Here is a 20,259-nt window from a genome sequence, read left to right as displayed (position 1 = left end):
TAGCCAATGGCTACTGTCCCTCAGGGCGACTACACCCTCCTTGGGCCTACCCCTTTTGGGTAGGGGGGCACAGACCTAATCCTATTGGTCCCAACCAAGATGGAGGATTCTTCAGGGAGGGGGCCATCTCAGCTCTGGACACCTTAGGGGTTGTCCTGGCTGGGGTGGTCACTCCTCCCTGTTTTCCCTAATTCTCCCGCCGGACTTGCTGCCAAACGTTGGGGCTTTGTCCAGGGGCAGGCATCTCCACCAGCTGGAGTGCCCTGGGGCACTATAGTCCGAGGCTTGAGCCTGTAAGACTCACAGCCAGGTGTTGCAGTTCCTGTAGGGCAGTGCTTAGTTTGTGCCTGTTGTTTCCGGTGCGGAGCACCAGCACTTATTTATGAGGGCGGACACTTAATTTTCACACAGCGGGGAAAGACGGAGGAAGAGAAAAACGAAAAAGGGCTACAATGGTAGAAAGCTGCAAGAGTGAGCTGATGGGGCAGGGAGTGGCTGTAAATCGATTAAAGAGGCCCGAGATGGCTTCGGGATTATGCTGCCTCAGTATTCAGTGTTCGCATGTTTATTTGCAGCAGCCACGTGTTTGAGAGTAGGGCTTTAGGGCACCACCACCTTTTTACTTACAAATTAAGCACTGCTGTAGGAGGGAGGTGTGAAGCACCTCTACCCAGGCCAGGCTTTGTTTCTGACCACAAAATGCACTCACCCCATGTGGTCAGAAACTTGTCTGAAAGGGGTAGACTGGCACAGAACGGTCAGTCCTACACTAGCTGTTGGCTAACATACAGGGGGCATCTCTAAGATGCCCCCTGTGTGTATTTTTCAATAAATCCCACACTGGCATCAGTGTGGGTTTATTGTGCTAAGAAGTTTGATACCAAACTTCCCAGTATTCAGTGAAGCAATTATGGAGCTGTGGAGTTTGTAATGATAAACTCCCAGACCATATACTCAATATGGCTACAGTGCACTTACAATGCTTAAGAATGGACTTAGACACTGTAGGGGCATATTGCTCATGCAGCTATGCCCTCACCTGTGGTATAGTGCACCCTGCCTTAGGGCTAGAGGGGTGACTTACCTATGCCACAAGGCGGTGGTTTGTGGGCATGGCACCCTGAGAGGGGTGCCATGTTGACTGTCATTTTCTCCTTAACAGCACACACAAGCTGCAAGACTGTGTGTGTGTGCTCAGTGAGGGGTCCCCTAGGGTGATATAATACATAATGCAGCCCTTTAGAGACTTTCCCTGGCCACAGGCCCCTGAGTACTTTTTTACAAGGACCTTAACTGTGTGCCAGGGTTGTGCCAATTGTGGAAACAAAGGTACAGTTTTAGGGAAAGAACACTGGGGCCTGGTTAGCAGGGTCCCAAGCCCACTTTCAATCAAAGTTGGCATCAACACTAGGGAAAAAAGTGTGGGGGAGGGCAGGGTAACCATGGCAATGGTGGCTCTTTCCTACAGTATGCAATGTACTGAATTTGTCAGTCTATGTTTTGGAGGGTTTTGTTCTTCAAAATACTTTTTTTGAAGTTTATATTTTTACACAATGCCTTTGAAGAGGACTGGAGGCCACAACACACCAAGTGGATCTAGTATGGCAGCAATAGTTGAGTTTAGCCCCTTTTTCATCAATGGAAAAATCTCTTCCACTTTAGCTGCCTGAAGGATATCAGGCATCAAACTCCCAGCGTTCAATCAATCATTCAGGATTTATAAAGAGTGGCCAATCAACTGATGGGTTATCCAGGCACTTGTTTGCAGGTCCCGGAAGTGAGGTGATGGTCCGGAGGTGCGTGGGGAGGTTGTTCCAGGTTTTTGCTGCAATGTGAGAAAAGGAGCGTCCTCCACTTTTGCTTTGGTAGTTGCGGGGAGTATGGGCAAGTGAAAGAGAGGACGTGCGTAGTCTTCTTGACAGTTGGTGGAAGTTCAGACAGTGGCTAATGTGTTCAGGTCCTTGGTTGTGTAGAGTCTTGAGTGCGTGGGTCAGCAGACTGAATTGGCATCTCTTCTGCAGGGAGAGCCAGTGGAGTTGCCTGAGGTGGGGTATGAAGTGGGTTCATCAGGGAAGGCTGAGGATGAGTCTGGCTGCGGCGTTCAGTATGGTCTGAAGTCTCTGTAGGAGGTGTGCAGAGATTCCAACATGGAGGGCGTTGCCGTAGTCCAGTTGGCTAGTGATGAGGGCCTGTGTCACGGTGCGTCTCATGTGTAGGGGTAGCCACTTGAAGATATTATGTAGTATGCACAAAGTGAGGAAGCAGGCAGGGGAGATGGTGCGGATCTGTGATTTCATGGTGAGCTTGTTGTCAATGATTCTGAGGTTTCTGGCATGGTGTGGGTCCTAGGTCTGATGGCCACCAGGAGTCTTTCCATGTGTTGCTGCTATTGCCAACGATCAGTACTTCCATTATGTAACTGTCTGGGCCCATGCTGTCTGAAGGCTGGGCTGATGGGCCTTATGTAATCCCTCTTTCAACAACAATTTAGAGATCAAATGTAAACCAGATTAGCTTATCGGCAAACCTGCAGAGCTGTGTACCAGTACCATTCACCCATGCCAGGGTTATGACTTTCAACCTACAACTCTGCTGCTTCATCTTGAACAGCAACAGGTGAACTAATGGGAAAGCCATGGGTAAAGATTTCTTAACATTTCATCAAAAAAAGAAGGCATTTCTTTTTTGTTGTGAGTGTGTGTGTGCGTTTTTTGTAATGGAACGTTGATGGGTGCCTGTGCTGGTAAGAGTGTTAGTTAAAGAGAGTAGGCTGAGCAGTAAAGCTGTTGCTCCTGGTAGGGCATTTACCTATTTAGATATAACCCGTAACCTAAGAGAATTCTTTTTACTAAATCTGCATCTTTAACCTACGTGACTAGCTACCTGATGTCCTCATTATTTACACCACATTTGTATTAGATGTAATTTTATTTATATTACACTTACTTCCCCTAATGAGGTGTCAGTGCTTTTCGGCGAGTAGCACGCTACTCGAATTAAAAAAGGATTAGTGGTGGATTACTATAGGGAAACAGGAGTTAATTTGAGTGGTGTCAGTTAGTTGGATTGAATAGGATAATGGAGGGATAGAAGAGGGAAGAGTCTAGAATGTGTTATTTGGGAGATCACATTAGTAAGATGAGGATTGGAATGAGTAAAAGGAGAGATGGAGGAGGGAAGAGCTCTAGAAACGGATTAGGGAGATCATATTAGTAAAATGAGGTTTGGGGTGAGTCAAAAGAGGGATACATGGGAGAAAAATTTAGAAAGGGTTGTTAGGGAGATCGTAGTAGAAAAATTAGCTTTGGGGTGATCTAAGGAGGGATAGGGGAGGAAAGAGTCTAAAAAAGGTTATTTCGGAGATCATAGTACTATAATGGGGTTTGGGATGAGTCATGGAGTTGAGGCAGAAGATATATTGAGAGAGGTATAAGGTGAGAGAGAAGTGCATTGGACACAAGTCAAATGTTTTTTTCTTCTACAGTATGAGCAAAATAATAAATATATATATAGATACATAAGTACATAGAGAGGGTATACATGTATAAAAAGAGAATATATCAAGATTTAAAGCAGTGTTTTACAAAGTCAGACTTTCAAGTCTTGCTGTACTTTAAGCAAATTTATTTGTATAATTACGATTTCTTTAATTTTATATGTTCCTCAATTTTGAAACAATGAAGTAGTTGTAGAAAAAAACAGGTAAGATAATATTTACATTGTGATAGATAAAACAGACACATCAGCATCTATTCAAATAACATATGAAAACTATGCATTGTCCTCCATACATGTTAGGCATAAAATATACCTGTATATTATTACTAAAACAAACATAAATTGAATATACATATATATTTAACAATAAGTAATATATATACATGTTAACCAGTCCTAAAGAGTATCTATATATTTTAGAAAACAATTATAAATATTTATACAATGAAATACACATATATAGATACATACATATAATCCAATTATAAATGTTTATATACACAGAGATATGCTGCACATTACTAGCTAAGGATGGTGGTTATGTAGGATAAAAACAACTTTTGAGAAGTCTTCTAAAGATAAGGTAGTTATCCGTGGATCATATGTTTTGGGGTTAAGAGTTCCATAGTTTGGCTGGAGAAGGATGTGCCACCCATGTTTTTTTTTCTTTTATGTTATAATTTTGAGGCGAGGTGCCAATCTGGAGCAGAGGTTTATTTGTTGAATGTATTTGGTAATTTTATTTCTTATGAAAAGTAGTCCTGTTCCATGTATTGCTTTATGGGTGATACAAAGCAGCTTGAAGGTGGATACTCTGGCAACAGGTAACCAATGTAGGGCCCTCTAGGCAAGGAAGATGTGGGTTTGTGGCTTTACATGTTGGAGTAGTCTGGAGCAGAGTTCTGAATCCGTTGCAGTCTTTTCATCATTGATAAAGATGATCCATGGTAGAGGCAATTGGCATAATCGAGTTTAGACAGTAAAAGAGAGATAGTAGCCTGGACCTTGTGTGGAAATCCCAGTTAGAGGAAGATGCGTCACAGAGTTTTCATACTAATGAAGCTTGATCTTGCTAATTTGACCACTCAGGCATTCACTGATAACTTGGAGTCCATGGTAATCCTAAGGTTTCTTGCTATCTTAGATACTTTAGGAGGTTGCCCTAGATCATCAGGCCAGGCACAGAGTGGGTCATGGTTTCTCCAATTGCCACGTTATCATTTCAGTTTTGGAAGCATTTAATTTGAGATGGCTCCTTGTCATCCACTGATCAATGGCTCTAAGGAAACTGAAGATTTTTGATTTTCCAATGTCTTTGGGGCTTTCAAGTTTAAGGAGCATTTGTGCGTCATCTGCATAGTTATAGCATGTGAGCTGAAACTCATTGTTGTAATGACTTCATGTAGATGTTGAAAAGCATGAGTGAGATGATAGAGCCTTGAGGGACCCCTGCTTTTGTGAAGTACAGTTTGGATGAGAAGAGGGAGTGTAGATTAAATTTGCTCGGGTTTGAAGGTGTGAGTCAGTCAATAGCAGTCCCTTCAATGCCAGCTTTGTTGAGTCTTTGTATTACAGTGTCATGGTCAACTATGTCGAGGGTAGCTGAGAGATCCAAGAGAAGTAGCGCAACGACCCCGTGGCGGTCTGCTGTGTTTTTAAGGTAATTTCAGATGGCGATGAGTGCAGATTCTGTGTCTCTTCCTGGGCAGAATCCTGTCTGGTAGTCTGAAAGTATGGAGTTATCTTCAAAGAAATGTGACATCTGGGTGAATGCTGCTTTTTCTATCATGTTTGCCCAGGAAAAGCCCATTAGTAATTGGTCTGTAGTTGTTGCAGTCACGTAGGTCCTGATTTGTTTTCTATAATAACTGTCATATGTATGCCTGTTTTAGGTCTTTAGGAAAGATTCCCAAAGTTAAAGAAATATTGATGATTCTTCTTGCTAGTGTAGTAGCCGAGGTAGTTAGAAGAATGTTCTTGAATATTTGTGGTGGACAAGGGTCAGAAGGGCAGCCGGATGGCAAGCTTCCTTGACCAGATCCATAAATTCACTTTGATATTTGTTTGGAGGAATGCAGAGGCTGGGTTAGCCTACTCTTGGAGGGGCTATTTGGAAACAGGTTGCTAGTGGTTTTTCTTTGTTTTAAATAGGAGCCCAGTGTGTCTGCTTTTGTTGTGTTATGATTTGATTGTGTTTCAATATAGATGTGTCATACATTTTACTAGGTATTCTAGACTGACAAAGAGGAATAATTGCAAATCTATGATGGAATTGATTGAGGTGCAGGAGACAGAGTGGGTATGTTTACAAATTAGAAGCTTGAATAGTTTGGGGATCTTTTAAGGATAGGAGGAAAACAAAACTGAACAGATGGGTCTGGTGAATGATACTGAGAGTGCTTTAAAGATGGCTACCCTATAGGGCAAAACGATTTAAATTGTAGGTCCTCTCGGAGTATTTTGTTTTAACCCCTTCTGTGCCCAGGACGTAATGGTTACGTCCTGAGGCACAGTGCTGCTGTGCCCTGGATGTAACCATTACGTCCTGTGCACAGAGCCCAGAGGGAGCGCTAGCGCTCCCTCTGTGGGGTTCCCCCCCACCCCCCCAAGTCAGGGATGGAAGGGGAAGCCCTTCCCCTCCCACCCCCGACCCCCCAATCCCCCCTGTGACGTCAGCGCGCGCTGATTAGTCACAGGGTCTCCCCCCATCGCGCTGGAAGCAGAGCTTCCAGCGCGATTGAAAGAGAAATGCTTTGCATTTCTCTTTCAATCCCAAGGGGGAGACCCCGAGAGGCTTCAAAGGGAAGGAAATGTATTTCCTTCCCTTTGAAGTCTTTTGAAAGACTTTGAAGTCTTTCAAAAGCCGGATTGCAAGCACTAGACACCAGGGATTTTTTTTTTTTCAATGAAACTGTCAAAAGGGGGCGACCCCTTGGGCAGGGGTCGCTCCCAGGGGGGGCATTTTTTTAGGAAGGCCTTTTCTGCCCCCCCTGGGGGCAGATTGGCCTATTATTAGACCGATCTGCCCCCAGGGGGGGGCAGAAACCTCTAGGCACCAGGGAGCTTTTTTATTTTTTTATTTTTTGTGATGTTTTCTTTTTTTTTTAGGTGGGGAGCGACCCCTTAGGTAAGGGTCGCTCCCCTACGGGGCAATATATATTTAGGACATTTCTGCCCCCCTTGGGGGCAGATTGGCCTATTTTGATGAGGCCAATCTGCCCCCAAGGGGGGCAGAAACCATTAGACACCAGGGAGTTTTTTTTTTTGCGCAAATTTCACACAACAGGAGCGACCCCTTGGGCAAGGGTCGCTCCCAGGGGTGGCATTTTTTTGGGAAGGCCTTTTCTGCCCCCCCGGGGGCAGATCGGCCTATTATAAGGAGCGACCCTAATGATCCCTGGTGCCTAGAGGTTTCTGCCCCCCCTGGGGGCAGATCGGCCTATTGGTATTAGGCCGATCTACCCCCAGGGGGGGCAGAAACCTCTAGGCGCCAGGGCAAATATTTTTTTTGTGTTTTCTTATTTTTTTTTTTTTTTTAAGAGATGGGGAGCGACCCATCAGGCAAGGGTCGCTCCCCTGGGGGGCAAATTGTATTTAGACCATTTCTGCCCCCCTTGGGGGCAGATTGGTCGATTTTAGGTCAAACGGCCCCAAGGGGGCAGAAACCACTAGGCACCGGGGATTTGTTTTTTGTCGCCAATGTCACGCAGGGGAAGCGACCCCGTAGGCAAGGGTCGCTCCCGGGGCGGGTGGGGGTTCGGGGGGCAAATTTATTTTAGGCCATTTCTGCCCCCATCAGCCTATTATTAGGCCGATCTGCCCCCAGGGGGGGGCAGAAACCTCTTGTTGCCAGGGCAAATTTTGTTTTTGTGTTTTTTTTTTTTCTGTTTGTTTTTTTAGAGATGGGGAGCGACCCATCAGACAAGGGTCGCTCCCCTAGGGGGCAAACTGTATTTAGACCATTTCTGCCCCCCTTGGGGGCAGATTGGTCGATTTTAGGTCAATCTGCCCCCAAGGGGGCAGAAACCACTAGGCACCGGGGATTTGTTTTTTGGCGCCAATGTCACGCAGGGGGAGCGACCCCGTAGGCAAGGGTCGCTCCTGGTGGGGGGGCAAATTTATTTTAGGCCATTTCTGCCCCCCCTGGGGGCAGATCGGCCTATTATTAGGCCGATCTGCCCCCAGGGGGGGCAGAAACTTCTTGTTGCCAGGGCAATTATTTTTTTTGTGTTTTTTTTTTTTTGTTTGTTTGTTTTTTTAGAGATGGGGAGCGACCCATCAGACAAGGGTCGCTCCCCTGGGGGGCAAACTGTATTTAGACCATTTCTGCCCCCCTTGGTGGCAGATTGGTCGATTTTAGGTCAATCTGCCCCCAAGGGGGCAGAAACCACTAGGCACCGGGGATTCGTTTTTTGGCGCCAATGTCACGCAGGGGGAGCGACCCCGTAGGCAAGGGTCGCTCCTGGTGGGGGGGTGCGGGTTGGGGGGCAAATTTATTTTAGGCCATTTCTGCCCCCCACTGGGGGCAGATCGGCCTATCATTAGGCCGATTTGCCCCCAGGGGGGGCAGAAACCTGTAGGCGCCAGGGCAAAAAAATTTGGTGTGTTTTTTTTTTTTGTTTGTTTGTTTTTTTAGAGATGGGGAGCGACCCATCAGACAAGGGTCGCTCCCCTGGGGGGCAAACTGTATTTAGACCATTTCTGCCCCCCTTGGGGGCAGATTGGTCGATTTTAGGTCAATCTGCCCCCAAGGGGGCAGAAACCACTAGGCACCGGGGATTTGTTTTTTGGCGCCAATGTCACGCAGGGGGAGCGACCCCGTAGGCAAGGGTCGCTCCTGGGCAGGGGGGGTTTGGGGGGCTGGGGGGTCAAATTTATTTTAGGGCATTTCCCCCCCCCTGGGGCCGGCTGAGCTAGAGGCCAAAATCCACAGGTAGGCACTTGGCAAAAAACACCTCTGTTTTCTGTGAAAAAATATGTTGTGGCTACGTTGTGTTTTGGGCCATTTCCTTTCGTGGGCGCTAGGCCTACCCACACAAGTGAGGTACCATTTTTATGGAGAGACTTAGGGGAACGCTGGGTGGAAGGAAATTTGTGGCTCCTCTCAGATTCCAGAACTTTCTGTCACCGAAATGAGAGGAAAAAGTGTTTTTTGGCCACATTTTGATGTTTGCAAAGAATTCTGGGTAACAGAACCTGGTCAGAGCCCCGCAAATCACCCCATCTTGGATTCCCCTAGGTCTCTAGTTTTCAAAAATGCGCTGGTTTGCTAGGTTTCCCCAGGTGCCGGCTGAGCTAGAGGCCAAAATCCACAGGTAGGCACTGTTTTATATGAAAAAATGTGATGTGTCCACGTTGCGTTGGGCCGTTTCCTGTCGCGGGCGCTAGGCCTACCCACACAAGTGAGGTATCATTTTTATCGGGAGACGTGGGGGAACGCTGGGTGGAAGGAAATTTGTGGCTCCTCTCAGATTCCAGAACTTTCTGCCACAGAAATGTGAGGAACATGTGTTTTTTTAGCCAAATTTTGAGGTTTGCAATGGATTCTGGGTAACAGAACCTGGTCCGAGCCACACAAGTCACCCCATCTTGGATTCCCCTAGGTCTCTAGTTTTCAGAAATGCACAGATTTGGTAGGTTTCCCTAGGTGGTGGCTGAGCTACAGGCCAAAATCTACAGGTAGGCACTTTGCAAAAAACACCTCTGTTTTCCTTCAAAAATTTGGCTGTGTCCACGTTGCGCTTTGGGGCGTTTCCTGTCGCGGGCGCTAGGCCTACCCACACAAGTGAGGTATAATTTTTATCGGGAGACGTGGGGGAACGCTGGGTGGAAGGAAATTTGTGGCTCCTCTCAGATTCCAGAACTTTCTGCCACAGAAATGTGAGGCACATGTGTTTTTTTAGCCAAATTTTGAGGTTTGCAAAGGATTCTGGGTAACAGAACCTGGTCCGAGCCACACAAGTCACCCCAAATTGGATTCCCCTAGGTCTCTAGTTTTCAGAAATGCACAGGTTTGGTAGGTTTCCCTAGGTGGCGGCTGAGCTACAGGCCAAAATCTACAGGTAGGCACTTTGCAAAAAACACCTCTGTTTTCCTTAAAAAATTTGGATGTGTCCACGTTGCGCTTTGGGGCGTTTCCTGTCGCGGGCGCTAGGACTACCCACACAAGTGAGGTATCATTTTTATCGGGAGACGTGGGGGAACACTGGGTGGAAGGAAATTTGTGGCTCCTCTCAGATTCCAGAACTTTCTGCCACAGAAATGTGAGGAACATGTGTTTTTTTTGCCAAATTTTGAGGTTTGCAAAGGATTCTGGGTAACAGAACCTGGTTCGAGCCACACAAGTCACCCCACCTTGGATTCCCCTAGGTCTCTAGTTTTCAGAAATGCACAGGTTTGGTAGGTTTCCCTAGGTGGCGGCTGAGCTACAGGCCAAAATCTACAGGTAGGCACTTTGCAAAAAACAGCTCTGTTTTCTGTGATGTGTCCACGTTGTGATTTGGGGCATATCCTGTCGCGGGCACTAGGCCTACCCACACAAGTGAGGTATCATTTTTATCGGGAGACTTGGGGGAACATAGAATAGCAAAACAAGTGTTATTGCCCCTTGTCTTTCTCTACATTTTTCCCTTCCAAATGTAAGACAGTGTGTAAAAAAGACATCTATTTGAGAAATGCCCTGTAATTCACATGCTAGTATGGGCACCCCGGAATTCAGAGATGTGCAAATAACCACTGCTTCTCAACACCTTATCTTGTGCCCATTTTGGAAATACAAAGGTTTTCTTGATAGCTATTTTTTACTCTTTATATTTCAGCAAATGAATTGCTGTATACCCGGCATAGAATGAAAACCCACTGCAGGGTGCAGGTCATTTATTGGCTCTGGGTACCTAGAGTTCTTGATGAACCTACAAGCCCTATATATCCCCGCAACCAGAAGAGTCCAGCAGACGTAACGGTATATTACTTTCCAAAATCTGACATTGCAGGAAAAAGTTACAGAGTAAAACGTAGAGAGAAATTGATGTTTTTTTCACCTCAATTTCAATATTTTTCTTTTTCAGTTGTTATTTTCTGTAGGAAACCCTTGTAGGATCTACATAAATTACCCCTTGCTGAATTCAGAATTTTGTCTACTTTTCAGAAATGTTGCTGTTTCTGGGATCCAGCGTTGGTTTCATGCCCATTTCTGTCACTGACTGGAAGGAGGCTGAAAGCACAAAAAATCGTAAAAATGGGGTATGTCCCAGTAAAATGCCAAAATTGTGTTGAAAAATTGGGTTTTCTGATTCAAGTCTGCCTGTTCCTGAAAGCTGGGAAGCTGGTAATTTTAGCACCGCAAACCCTTTGTTGATGCCCTTTTCAGGGGAAAAAACACAAGCCTTCTTCTGCAGCCCATTTTTCAAATTTTCTTGAAAAAAACGAAATTTTCACTGTTTTTTGGCTAATTTCTTGGCCTCCTTCTGGGGAACCCACAAAGTCTGGGTACCTCTAGAATCCCTAGGATGTTGGAAAAAAAGGACGCAAATTTGGCGTGGGTAGCTTATGTGAACAAAAAGTTATGAGGGCCTAAGCGCGAACTGCTCCAAATAGCCAAAAAAAGGCTCGGCACAGGAGGGGGAAAAGGCCTGGCAGCGAAGGGGTTAATAAAGAGACACATTATTTAAATATTTCATATTATTATTTTCACATATTTAATTTTCACAGATTAGTTATGCACTCACATTTAAAAAGTATAATGCAGTGGGATGTTTTAAATCAATGCTATTTAAATTATTTTGCTTTTATTAGACTTTTGGTAGTAGTCTCCTATTCCCAGACAAGTTTGCCACAGCACTTACAAAAAATGTAAAATCCAAAAAACGCAAAACTAGAAAAAGGGCCAGTAAGGCTCCCTAAAGAAATATCAATTGGTGTTGGCAGACTAGAGTCATTCTCCTTCCAACTGCACCAGTGTCAGCCTATGAGGCTTACTCTAATCAGATTCTTAAATAAATGTAATCAACATAATGTATGCTTAAATTGAAGTACAAATTATGAGTTCATACCTGGGATTCTCGCCTTCCGATCCTCGAAACAAGGCACTCTGGACCAGTCCGGTCAAGCTGGCAATTTGCTTCTCCATGGCTTCCATACGCTCCCTTTAAAAACGAAATAGCACAATTAAACTGTAAAGACATCTCCTCAGTAATGAGTTCAGTAATCAAAAAGAAGCAGAAGAGGAAGGAAACACTACAGAGCGTTTACTATTATATCAACAAGAAATCCCTTAGCCAAAGTGACACCGGTAAAAGGGTGCAACAAGCTCCACCTGACATAATGAATGTTTCAGTTCACACAGTACTTGCACATATGTAGGAGTGCTGAAAAAGTGGCATTTCTTTTTTGCACCTTAGTTAAAAAAAAAAAAAAAAAGATATCCATGATCTATTTTCACTAAGTCCACTGCGTACAGGTTTATGGCACAGGCTCCGTTTCTCTATGATGCCCTTGCTGCATCAGTCATATAATTCTCGCAGTCAAAATGCTCAATCTTATTCTAGCTTACCCCAGCCCTGCTTCTTTACTCTGCTCCATTCTCTTGCTCTCACCTCCTCTATCCAAGTTGTCACTTTCTGGCATTCTGTCATTACTTCTCCTTCCAGTTCTTCATTCCTGCACGCTCCTCTCTGCTGCTGTCACTTGTCTCACACTCCTTGAGGTCAATTTCAATTCCAGACAGTGATGTCTCATCTATCCTCCACTCACTTGCATAGAAGACCGCACCAGCCATATCCTATCCAACTTCGTCTGTGCTCTACAAGCAGGCTCTTCCTAAACCCCATCCCTCCAGTTTCATCATACCTGTATCTGTATCACTCATATTCTCTGCCCCATTTCTCTTCCAGTCTCCCTCACCGCTATCTCACTCAATCATCCGTCAGCTTACATTGTTTCCCAACAGATTACACTTTACTATTTACCCTCTGACTCACTCCCATATATGTAACCATTTTCACTTCTGTGTGCTCATATTCTTCATCCAGTGGTGTCTATTTATTTCATGCTCCACACATGCCCATCTCTGCCATCACCCTTTACCACTACATTTGTTTTTACTTTCTGTTATGCCTCTGCCCTGGTCTTCTCTTCATCTGTTTTGCACTGGCTAGATGGCTATGGCTCCACTGCTTCCCCTCTTTCATCATCTACTTCTGCTCTTTAATGGCTTACCTGACTTAACCTCGCTCTTGTGCTCTTTCTCTTTTGCTTCTCTCAATCCTCTCCCCTTTCTTTTTCATGTCCTCTACTTTCCTATGTTCCCTCCGTTAACGTTTAGGTCTTTCACTTAAACTTTTCCTTCTTTTTCTTCCTCTCTCATTTTAATTCTTACTACTTTTCCCCTTCCATTCTGCTTTCTTCTTTCTTTCTGCCCCCTATCACGTTTTTGCTTTCCTCTTAACTGTATTATTTTTAACTTGCTGTCACATTTTTTGTTTTTAACCTTCCTTTTGTCTCCTAGCTTCTTCTTCAGTTGTTTCCATTTTGTTCTGCTCCATCTTTTCTTCTGTTTTGTTTTTTCTCCTCTTTATTTTTTTATCTATTGCCATCTCTAACCCTTAACATCACCCGCATTAGTTTTCTTCTCTTCTCTTCCTTATTTTTCTAGATCTATCTCCATGCTCAGTCCTTTTCTCCCCTTTAGCTGATGAGCACTGATGGCCTTGTTAATCAGTTTTCTCCCAGAAACAGTTCCCATGTACATAGAAGGTGCCGCTTCAGAGGAAGGGTGGTTCAGCTGGGCTGGAGAGAGGTGGGAGTAAGTAATCCACTATGCATTTTTGCCAATCCATTAGCTTTTTTCTCTCATGTTATTCCAGAAGATAGACCACAACCAGTGGGAGACTGGGGAGGAGGGGCGGTGGAGGCGAGAGAATGGATCTAAATAACATAACTAATGCCTGTAATATCCTGGGAGCTTTTCCCACTGCATGGTGGACATCACAAGAGCTTTTCTGTCCAGGACTGCCATGCTTAATGTGGCTCCCAGGGCAGAAAATATGTCAGTCAGAATGGTGTCGTAGAGGGGAAGGGCCATCCTAAATTATTCAAACCCTTTGGTATTTTCATTAACAAAAACGTAGTTGCAAGATGTTTCAGGGCAGGCGTCTGCTCTACCATCAGAAGGAGTATGTTATTTACCCTGTAAGCATCTTTTCGTAGTGTGTAGTGCTTAAGAATCACATGCTACGCACACTCCTGCCAATCCCCGGCGCAGCCTTTACAACTTGTTATTTTCGTCAAAGTCTTTGTTGCTGACGTGATGTCATTACTCCTCCTCTTCGAGTGAATGCACATGCTTAACGGCTCCATTGATGGATTGTTGATTCTTTCCCACCATTATGATGAGCGAGGATGGAGCAAGTGATGATATCGAAAGGATCAAGCATAATGTGTATGTTTAATAACGAAAAAGAAAATATGTACAAATATGAATATATAATGTATATACATGGGAATCTGACACAAGTGAATGCCTGCTGAGGAGGGTGCATGTGAATCTGCAGTGCTAAACGCAACAAATAGATGTTTACACAGTAAGTAACATACTCCATTCATAGCATGTGTTGCCTGCAGATACATATGCCATGCATAGACTGAAATGCAGTTTACCTCAAGAAGTGGCTTTAAACATCAGATGGTACAGATATCTGGAACAACGTTCCTAATTTTCGTTGGCCAACGAGAGCCTGCTGTCTTGCTTGAATATTCGCATAATAGTGTTTAGTAAAGGTATGTGGATTGTTTAATGTAGCTCCTTTGCAAACATCAACTAAAAGGATGTTCCCCAGAAAGGCTATAGAAGCCCCTTTCTTTCTAGTAGAATGTGCTTGCAGAATCGATGGCAATCCACATTTGGTTTTTATATAAAATACCTGTATACATTTTAATATCCATCTCGCAATTTCTGCTTTGGAAATTGTGTTTCCCTTTCTAGGGTTGGAGAAAGCAACAAACAAGTGCTGTGTTTTCCTAAAGGGTTTAGTCCTATCAATGTAACACATAAGAGCACTTAATATTCAGTGTGTGAAGTACTCTTTCTCCAACTGTCTGTGGCTTAGGAAAAAGCACAAGGAGGTCAAGTGTCTGATTTAAGCAAAAAAGGGATACGACTTTTGGGAGAAATTTAGGGTTTGTCTGCAGTTGTACTTTATGTTGGAAAACGTGAACGTAAGGTTCTTCTATGGTAAGGGCATGTAACTCACTAACCTTTCTTAGTGAGGAGATAGCCACTAGGAAAAGAACATTCCATCACAGGTACTGCTCTGCATAGGATTGTCCTGTTTCGAAAGGCGTGGACACTAGTCTTGTAGAAACTGCATTTAAATCCCATAATGGGACCGGTGGTATTCATAGAGGTATTCGTCTTTTCAGACCTTCCATGAAAGCGTTAATTACCGGTATGCAAAAAAGGGACTGGTGCTCATGATTTTGCAGGACTGCTGCAACTGCAGCAAGTTGCAGTCATATGGAAGTATATGCCAGGCTTAATTTTTGTAGAAGCAATAAATAATATACTAATACTAATTGTTTTACAGTGGGAGCGTAAGGGTGTATGTGCTGAGCCATGCAGTAATGGACAGAAGTTTTCTATTTAGCTACATAACAGGCTCTAGTTGTTGGATGCCATGGCTCTTTAAGAATGCACATACACTCTGGAGGCAGCTGTAAGTATCCAAACTCTAGGACTTCAGGAGCCAAATTCTGAGGTTGAGTTGTCTGGTGTTGGGATGCTTGACTTTGCTGCTGCTGCGATGGAGAAGGACTGGGGTGATGGAAAGCCTCTTGTGAGGTACTAGGGATTGTTCCACCAGTGTGGGATGCAGAGCTACAATCATCTTGAGAGAAGTCTGTCCGAGTTTTCTGACAAGATGAGGAATGAGATGGAGAGGTAGAAAAGTGGAGGCAAATACCCCTGACAAATTCATCCACAGTGAATTGCCTAGGGACTGTGGGTGGTAGTACCTGGAGGCAAACCATTGGCATTTGAGTTTTCTGCAGTGGTTCCACGTTCGGCATCCCCCAAAGCTGGAAATAGCACTGAAGGACTCATGGGTGGAGTTCCCACTCGTGGAATTGATGCTGTGTCCTGCTGAGGAGGTCTGCCACAGAGCTGTCCACACCCATATCTACTGCTGAATAGTCCAATGCCAAATCTCCTGAGCTAGACAAAACAGCTGTCCCGAATGGGTTCCCCCGTGTTTGTATGTACTACACTGCTCTCATGTTTGTTCTGAAAAGGACAACCTTCAGAATCACTTTGGTGACAAAGGCTTTTAGAGCCAGCAGAATCACTATCAGTTCTAGCACAGTGATATGTACCATTTGTTGATGATCAGTCCAAGAAACCTCAACCGTCATGTCCTCCATATGCACCTCTACCCTATGAGGGGAGCATCAGTAGTGATTGTCAATTGCGGGATCGGGTCTAAAAATGGTCTGCCATTGAGGAGATTGTCTGTGCTGCACCACTGCAATGACCAATGGACAGTGGCCAGAGTCAACACTAGATCCTCTAAACCACTCTCTGCTTGTGACCACTGAGATGCCAGACATTCCTGTAGGGGGCTCATGTGAAGCTTGGGGTGCGGTACAATTGCTATACCGGAAGCCATCATGCCCAGGAGTCACATCACTGTTCTGACTGGCAGGCAACGATGTGGCTGAAAAAGAGGCAGTTGGTTCCAGAGATTGAGAACTCTCCAGCTAGTGGGATATGCTTTGGCTGTAATCGATTTGAGGATCGCTCCCAAATATGGCTGTATCCGAAGAGGTTGTAAGTGGGACTTTGTAGCATTGATAGTGAAGCCCAATTTCTGCAATAGACTGAAGGTTGTCTGTCTGTCCTGCAGGTATTTTTGTCTGCTTGAACTCTTTATCAGAAAGGCAGTCCACCAAATATGGGAAGAAAGAGATATTGCCCCTTCTCAAGTGGGCTGCTACAACTACCAAGCATTTGGTAAAGACTTGAGGTGCTGTTGTCACCCCGAAAGCCAACACCTTGAACAGGTAATGGTGTCCACTTACCACAAACCCAAGGTAACAGTGATGTGCTGGATGAATGGGGATGTGAAAGTAGGTGTCCCTGAAGTACAGTACCCCCCCATAAAGACACCTTCTTGAAGCAGGGGGATCACATCCTGGAGTGTTACCATCTGAAAGTGTTCTGACAATCGGTAATTATTGAGTGGGAGGAGATCCAGTATTGATCTCACTGTACCTCCCTTTTTAGGGACTAAGAATTATAGGGAATACACACCTCGCTGAGGTCTTCCTTTTGGTACTGGGTCTATGGCATCTTTTGACAGCGCTTTGATCTCTTCCTTGAGAAGGTGAAGATAACAAGGGTTGAGGGCTTGTCGGCGTGGTGAAATGTTTGAGGGGTGAGAAGTAAGTTCTAAGCAGTATCTGTGTCCAACTATGGACTGCACCCATTGGTTGGATGTCAGTTCCGGCCATAGGTGGTGGAACTGCTACAGTCTTCCCTTAACAGATGTTGTGTGATCAAGGGAAATTTGTGGTTAGTCATTGTTTAGAGCTAAAGGCTCCCTTTCCAGAGTACCTTTATGGCTTCCCCCTCTTTGTATCCTCCTCTAATGCAGCCTCTAGCACTTTGCTGGTGGTATGCTTGTTGTTGTTTTTGGTAACACTGAGTGTCAGTGGTGGAACTTTTGTCTGTACCTCTGCCCTGAAACCTGCAAAAGGACTGCTGCTGAGGTGTGCTGGACTGCAGTGCCCCCATGGATTGCAGTTTCTGTTTTTTTTTTTTATAACTGAGTATCCACATCTGGGCCAAAGAGGATCTCCCCATCAAAAGGTACGTTTAAGAGGTGCTACTGAACCTCAGGTTTAAATCCAGAGATATGCAGCCAAGCATGTTGGCGTAGTATTATTGAGGAATTAATCCCTCATGCAGCGGTATCCACATTGCCCAGGGCACACCTAATAGTTGCATTAGAGATCTGCATATCCTCAGAAACTAGTTTTTTGGCTGTTTATACTGATCTGGAAGATTTTGTACCAGCTCCTCCATATCATCTCAGGAAGCCCTGTTATAACGAGACATCAGGCCTATTGAATTGGCTATGTGCCAATGATTGGCATGTCCTACCGCTACGCATTTCCCTGCTGCATCTATATGCTTACTCTCATTGTCCAGAGGAGTGTCACCTGTACTTTGGGAGGATGTCCTTTTCCTAGCTGTTGTCACTACTAAGGAATCAAGCTGTAGGGTGTTCCTTAATGTAGAGCAGATCGTTTGGGATAAGGCTTGTATTTGAACTCTACTCAAGGTGTTAAGATCCTTATCTTAACTGGTTCTTTAACTATCTCAGTAAAGACCGTGAACTTTGATCCTACCATTGGTAAGTACTGGACAGAACACTCAGGTTGAGCATGTCTGCAAACACAAATTACCTTCTTCCTCTGTTGTGTGCATCTGGACTTTAAGATAGCTGAACACTGTAAAATACTATGTTATGAAGTAGTATCAGCTGGTGGCGATGCCTTGATTGGGGCTGGTGCATCAACATCAGGGTCTGGAGGAACAACAACATGTGCATCCCAATGGTCTGGACTACCTGGGGGCACTACCTGAGAGTCATCTTGATGAGTGTAATGTGTAGGGCTTCCTGTGTCTATGTCACCTGAATGCGTGGCCACTGGTGACATGGACTGTGTGTTATGTGAAATAGCATAGGGTTGGTTGCTTTGTGTTACATAATCTTTTTCTTTGGAGAAGGCTATGGCTGACCAGTGTACTGCCTCATCCGGTTTCATCATGGTTTTTCAGATAAATGTTCTGCCTTCAAATGTCTTATGTCCATTAGTTCTTGGAGGTTTTCAAAGACATTGCCCTCTGCATCAGTGTTGTATACTGCGTTTTCTTATTTGGCAAGTCCTTCTGGGTTTTCTTTGTCTGATGCTCCTGTGAAACTGATCCACTTGCCGGCCTTGGTGTCAATGGCCTTTTGGGCGGCGATAATGTGTGTGGAGCATGCCAGCACCAAGGATGTGTGCGGCGCTGATGGTTTGACTGGCATTGAGGGTTGGGCAGGCATCGATGCCTTTGACAGCACAGCTGCTGCTTCAGCTTTTAGGGCTGTGCGTCACCTTCCATTTTGCCGTGTTGGCCCTGAGCCCAGTTAGAATTGATCACACCATCATCCTGTATCAGCTCCAATGGGCGCTCTAGGTGTCGAGCAGATACCAAAGGCAGTGATGCACCAAGGCGGTTTTGGGTAGGCATTGTTGATAATTGTGTTGTGTGGGTCTGGTGACACTGGGTACTCATGGCTCTTGGAATCGTCTTCATTCTGGGCTCAATTCTCATAGTTGTGGTGTTGTATAGAAGCTCCAGAGGTAGCGATCAGGGTTTATCCTGTTCCTCATATTCACTTTGATCGGAGTCTTCAGACGAGTCATAGTGTGGACTGCACAGGATGATGCCACCTTCGGCTCAGTCTTCTTCCTCGCTGCCGATGTGTTCTTCCTCTACGGAGAATTCTGCCTCTGCCACCATTTCCAGGGTGTAAGCTAGACATCAGTTGTGAGCGAAGAGATGTCTTGATATTGAACAGGCTGCAGGCCGTGCAATCCTGTTAGTTATGTTTCGGCAACAGGCAAAGTTTGCAGATACCGTGCTGGTCTGAGTATGCGTACTTCGCCCTGAACTGTGGGAACTTTTGAAAGAGACTGACCTTTTTACCTTCCATCACCCGGAGCCAAGCATTCTCGGCGGTGTGGAGGAAGGAGGATTCTCCAGGCTGCTCCCTCGGTACAAAGAAGGTTGGGAGATTCAAAGTCGACAAGCTGTGCCAAGTACTATCATTCTGGGTCGATTCTGTTCTGTGTAGGTCGACAAGGTGCCAAAGTTGCATGGATCTGTGGCGCTATCCATCCGAACCTGATGGCACAAAAAATATCAATCTAACAGTGGAGCTGATAAGCATACACATTCACTCAAAGAGGAAGAGCATTGATGTCACGTTAGTAACAAAGATTTGGACAAAAAAAAAAAGTTTGAAGTCCGAATCCTACACTAGATGGCAGGATTATGCATAGCATGTGTATCTGCAGACAACACATGCTAAGAATGGAAAATGTTACTTACCTAGTAAGCATCTGTTCATGGCATGTTTTGCTGTAGATATACATGCTCTGCATGCTCCTGCCATCTAGTGTTAGGTTCGGAGTTTTGCAAGTTGTTTTTCAACTAAGAAGCATTTTCGAGTCATGTGATCCTCCTTTTCAGTGACACTGCGCATGGGCATCAACTCCTTTGTTAGATTGCTTTCCCATAGGCGGGTGAGAAAAGTAATGTAAAGGAAGTATCGAGAAAGAGGTGTCCATATGTCTACATATGCACTACTATATACAAATATAAAGCAACTGAAAGGGCCACAGGCGTCCGGGGAGGAGGGAGGGTGCATGTAAATCTACAGCACTACTTGCCATGAACAGATGCTTACTGGGTAATTAACATTTTCAGTTCAATGGCATGTGTGGCTCTAAATACACGTGCTGCAATGTCTGCAAAGCAGTCTCTCCATGAAACAGGTGGCTAGACTAGGGGAGTTGCAGTCGATTGGAAAAGTGTTCTTAGTACTGCTTGGCCTACACTGGCTTGCTGACGTACATTTACAAACCATTATTGTGTAGATGTTAATGCATGTGGTGAAGACCATGTAGCTGCTTAACAAATGTCAGCTATGGGTA

General features: G+C 44.9%; 1 protein-coding gene across 3 annotated transcripts in view; it reads right to left on the bottom strand.

Moving 5' to 3' along the window:
- SRCIN1 (SRC kinase signaling inhibitor 1) overlaps positions 1 to 20,259 on the bottom strand; it is a 758,648-nt gene that overhangs the window by 265,340 nt on the left and 473,049 nt on the right. For all 3 annotated transcript variants that reach the window (XM_069237488.1, XM_069237489.1, XM_069237490.1), the window contains one exon: positions 11,550 to 11,642. In XM_069237488.1, the coding sequence (XP_069093589.1) occupies positions 11,550 to 11,642 (93 nt within the window). The remainder of the gene's footprint in view (positions 1 to 11,549; positions 11,643 to 20,259) is intronic.

Source organism: Pleurodeles waltl, chromosome 6 (genome assembly GCF_031143425.1).
Source record: "Pleurodeles waltl isolate 20211129_DDA chromosome 6, aPleWal1.hap1.20221129, whole genome shotgun sequence".
NCBI lineage: Eukaryota > Metazoa > Chordata > Amphibia > Caudata > Salamandridae > Pleurodeles > Pleurodeles waltl.
The sequence above is the reverse complement of the archived record's forward strand: the minus strand, read 5'-3'. Positions and strand labels throughout refer to the sequence as shown.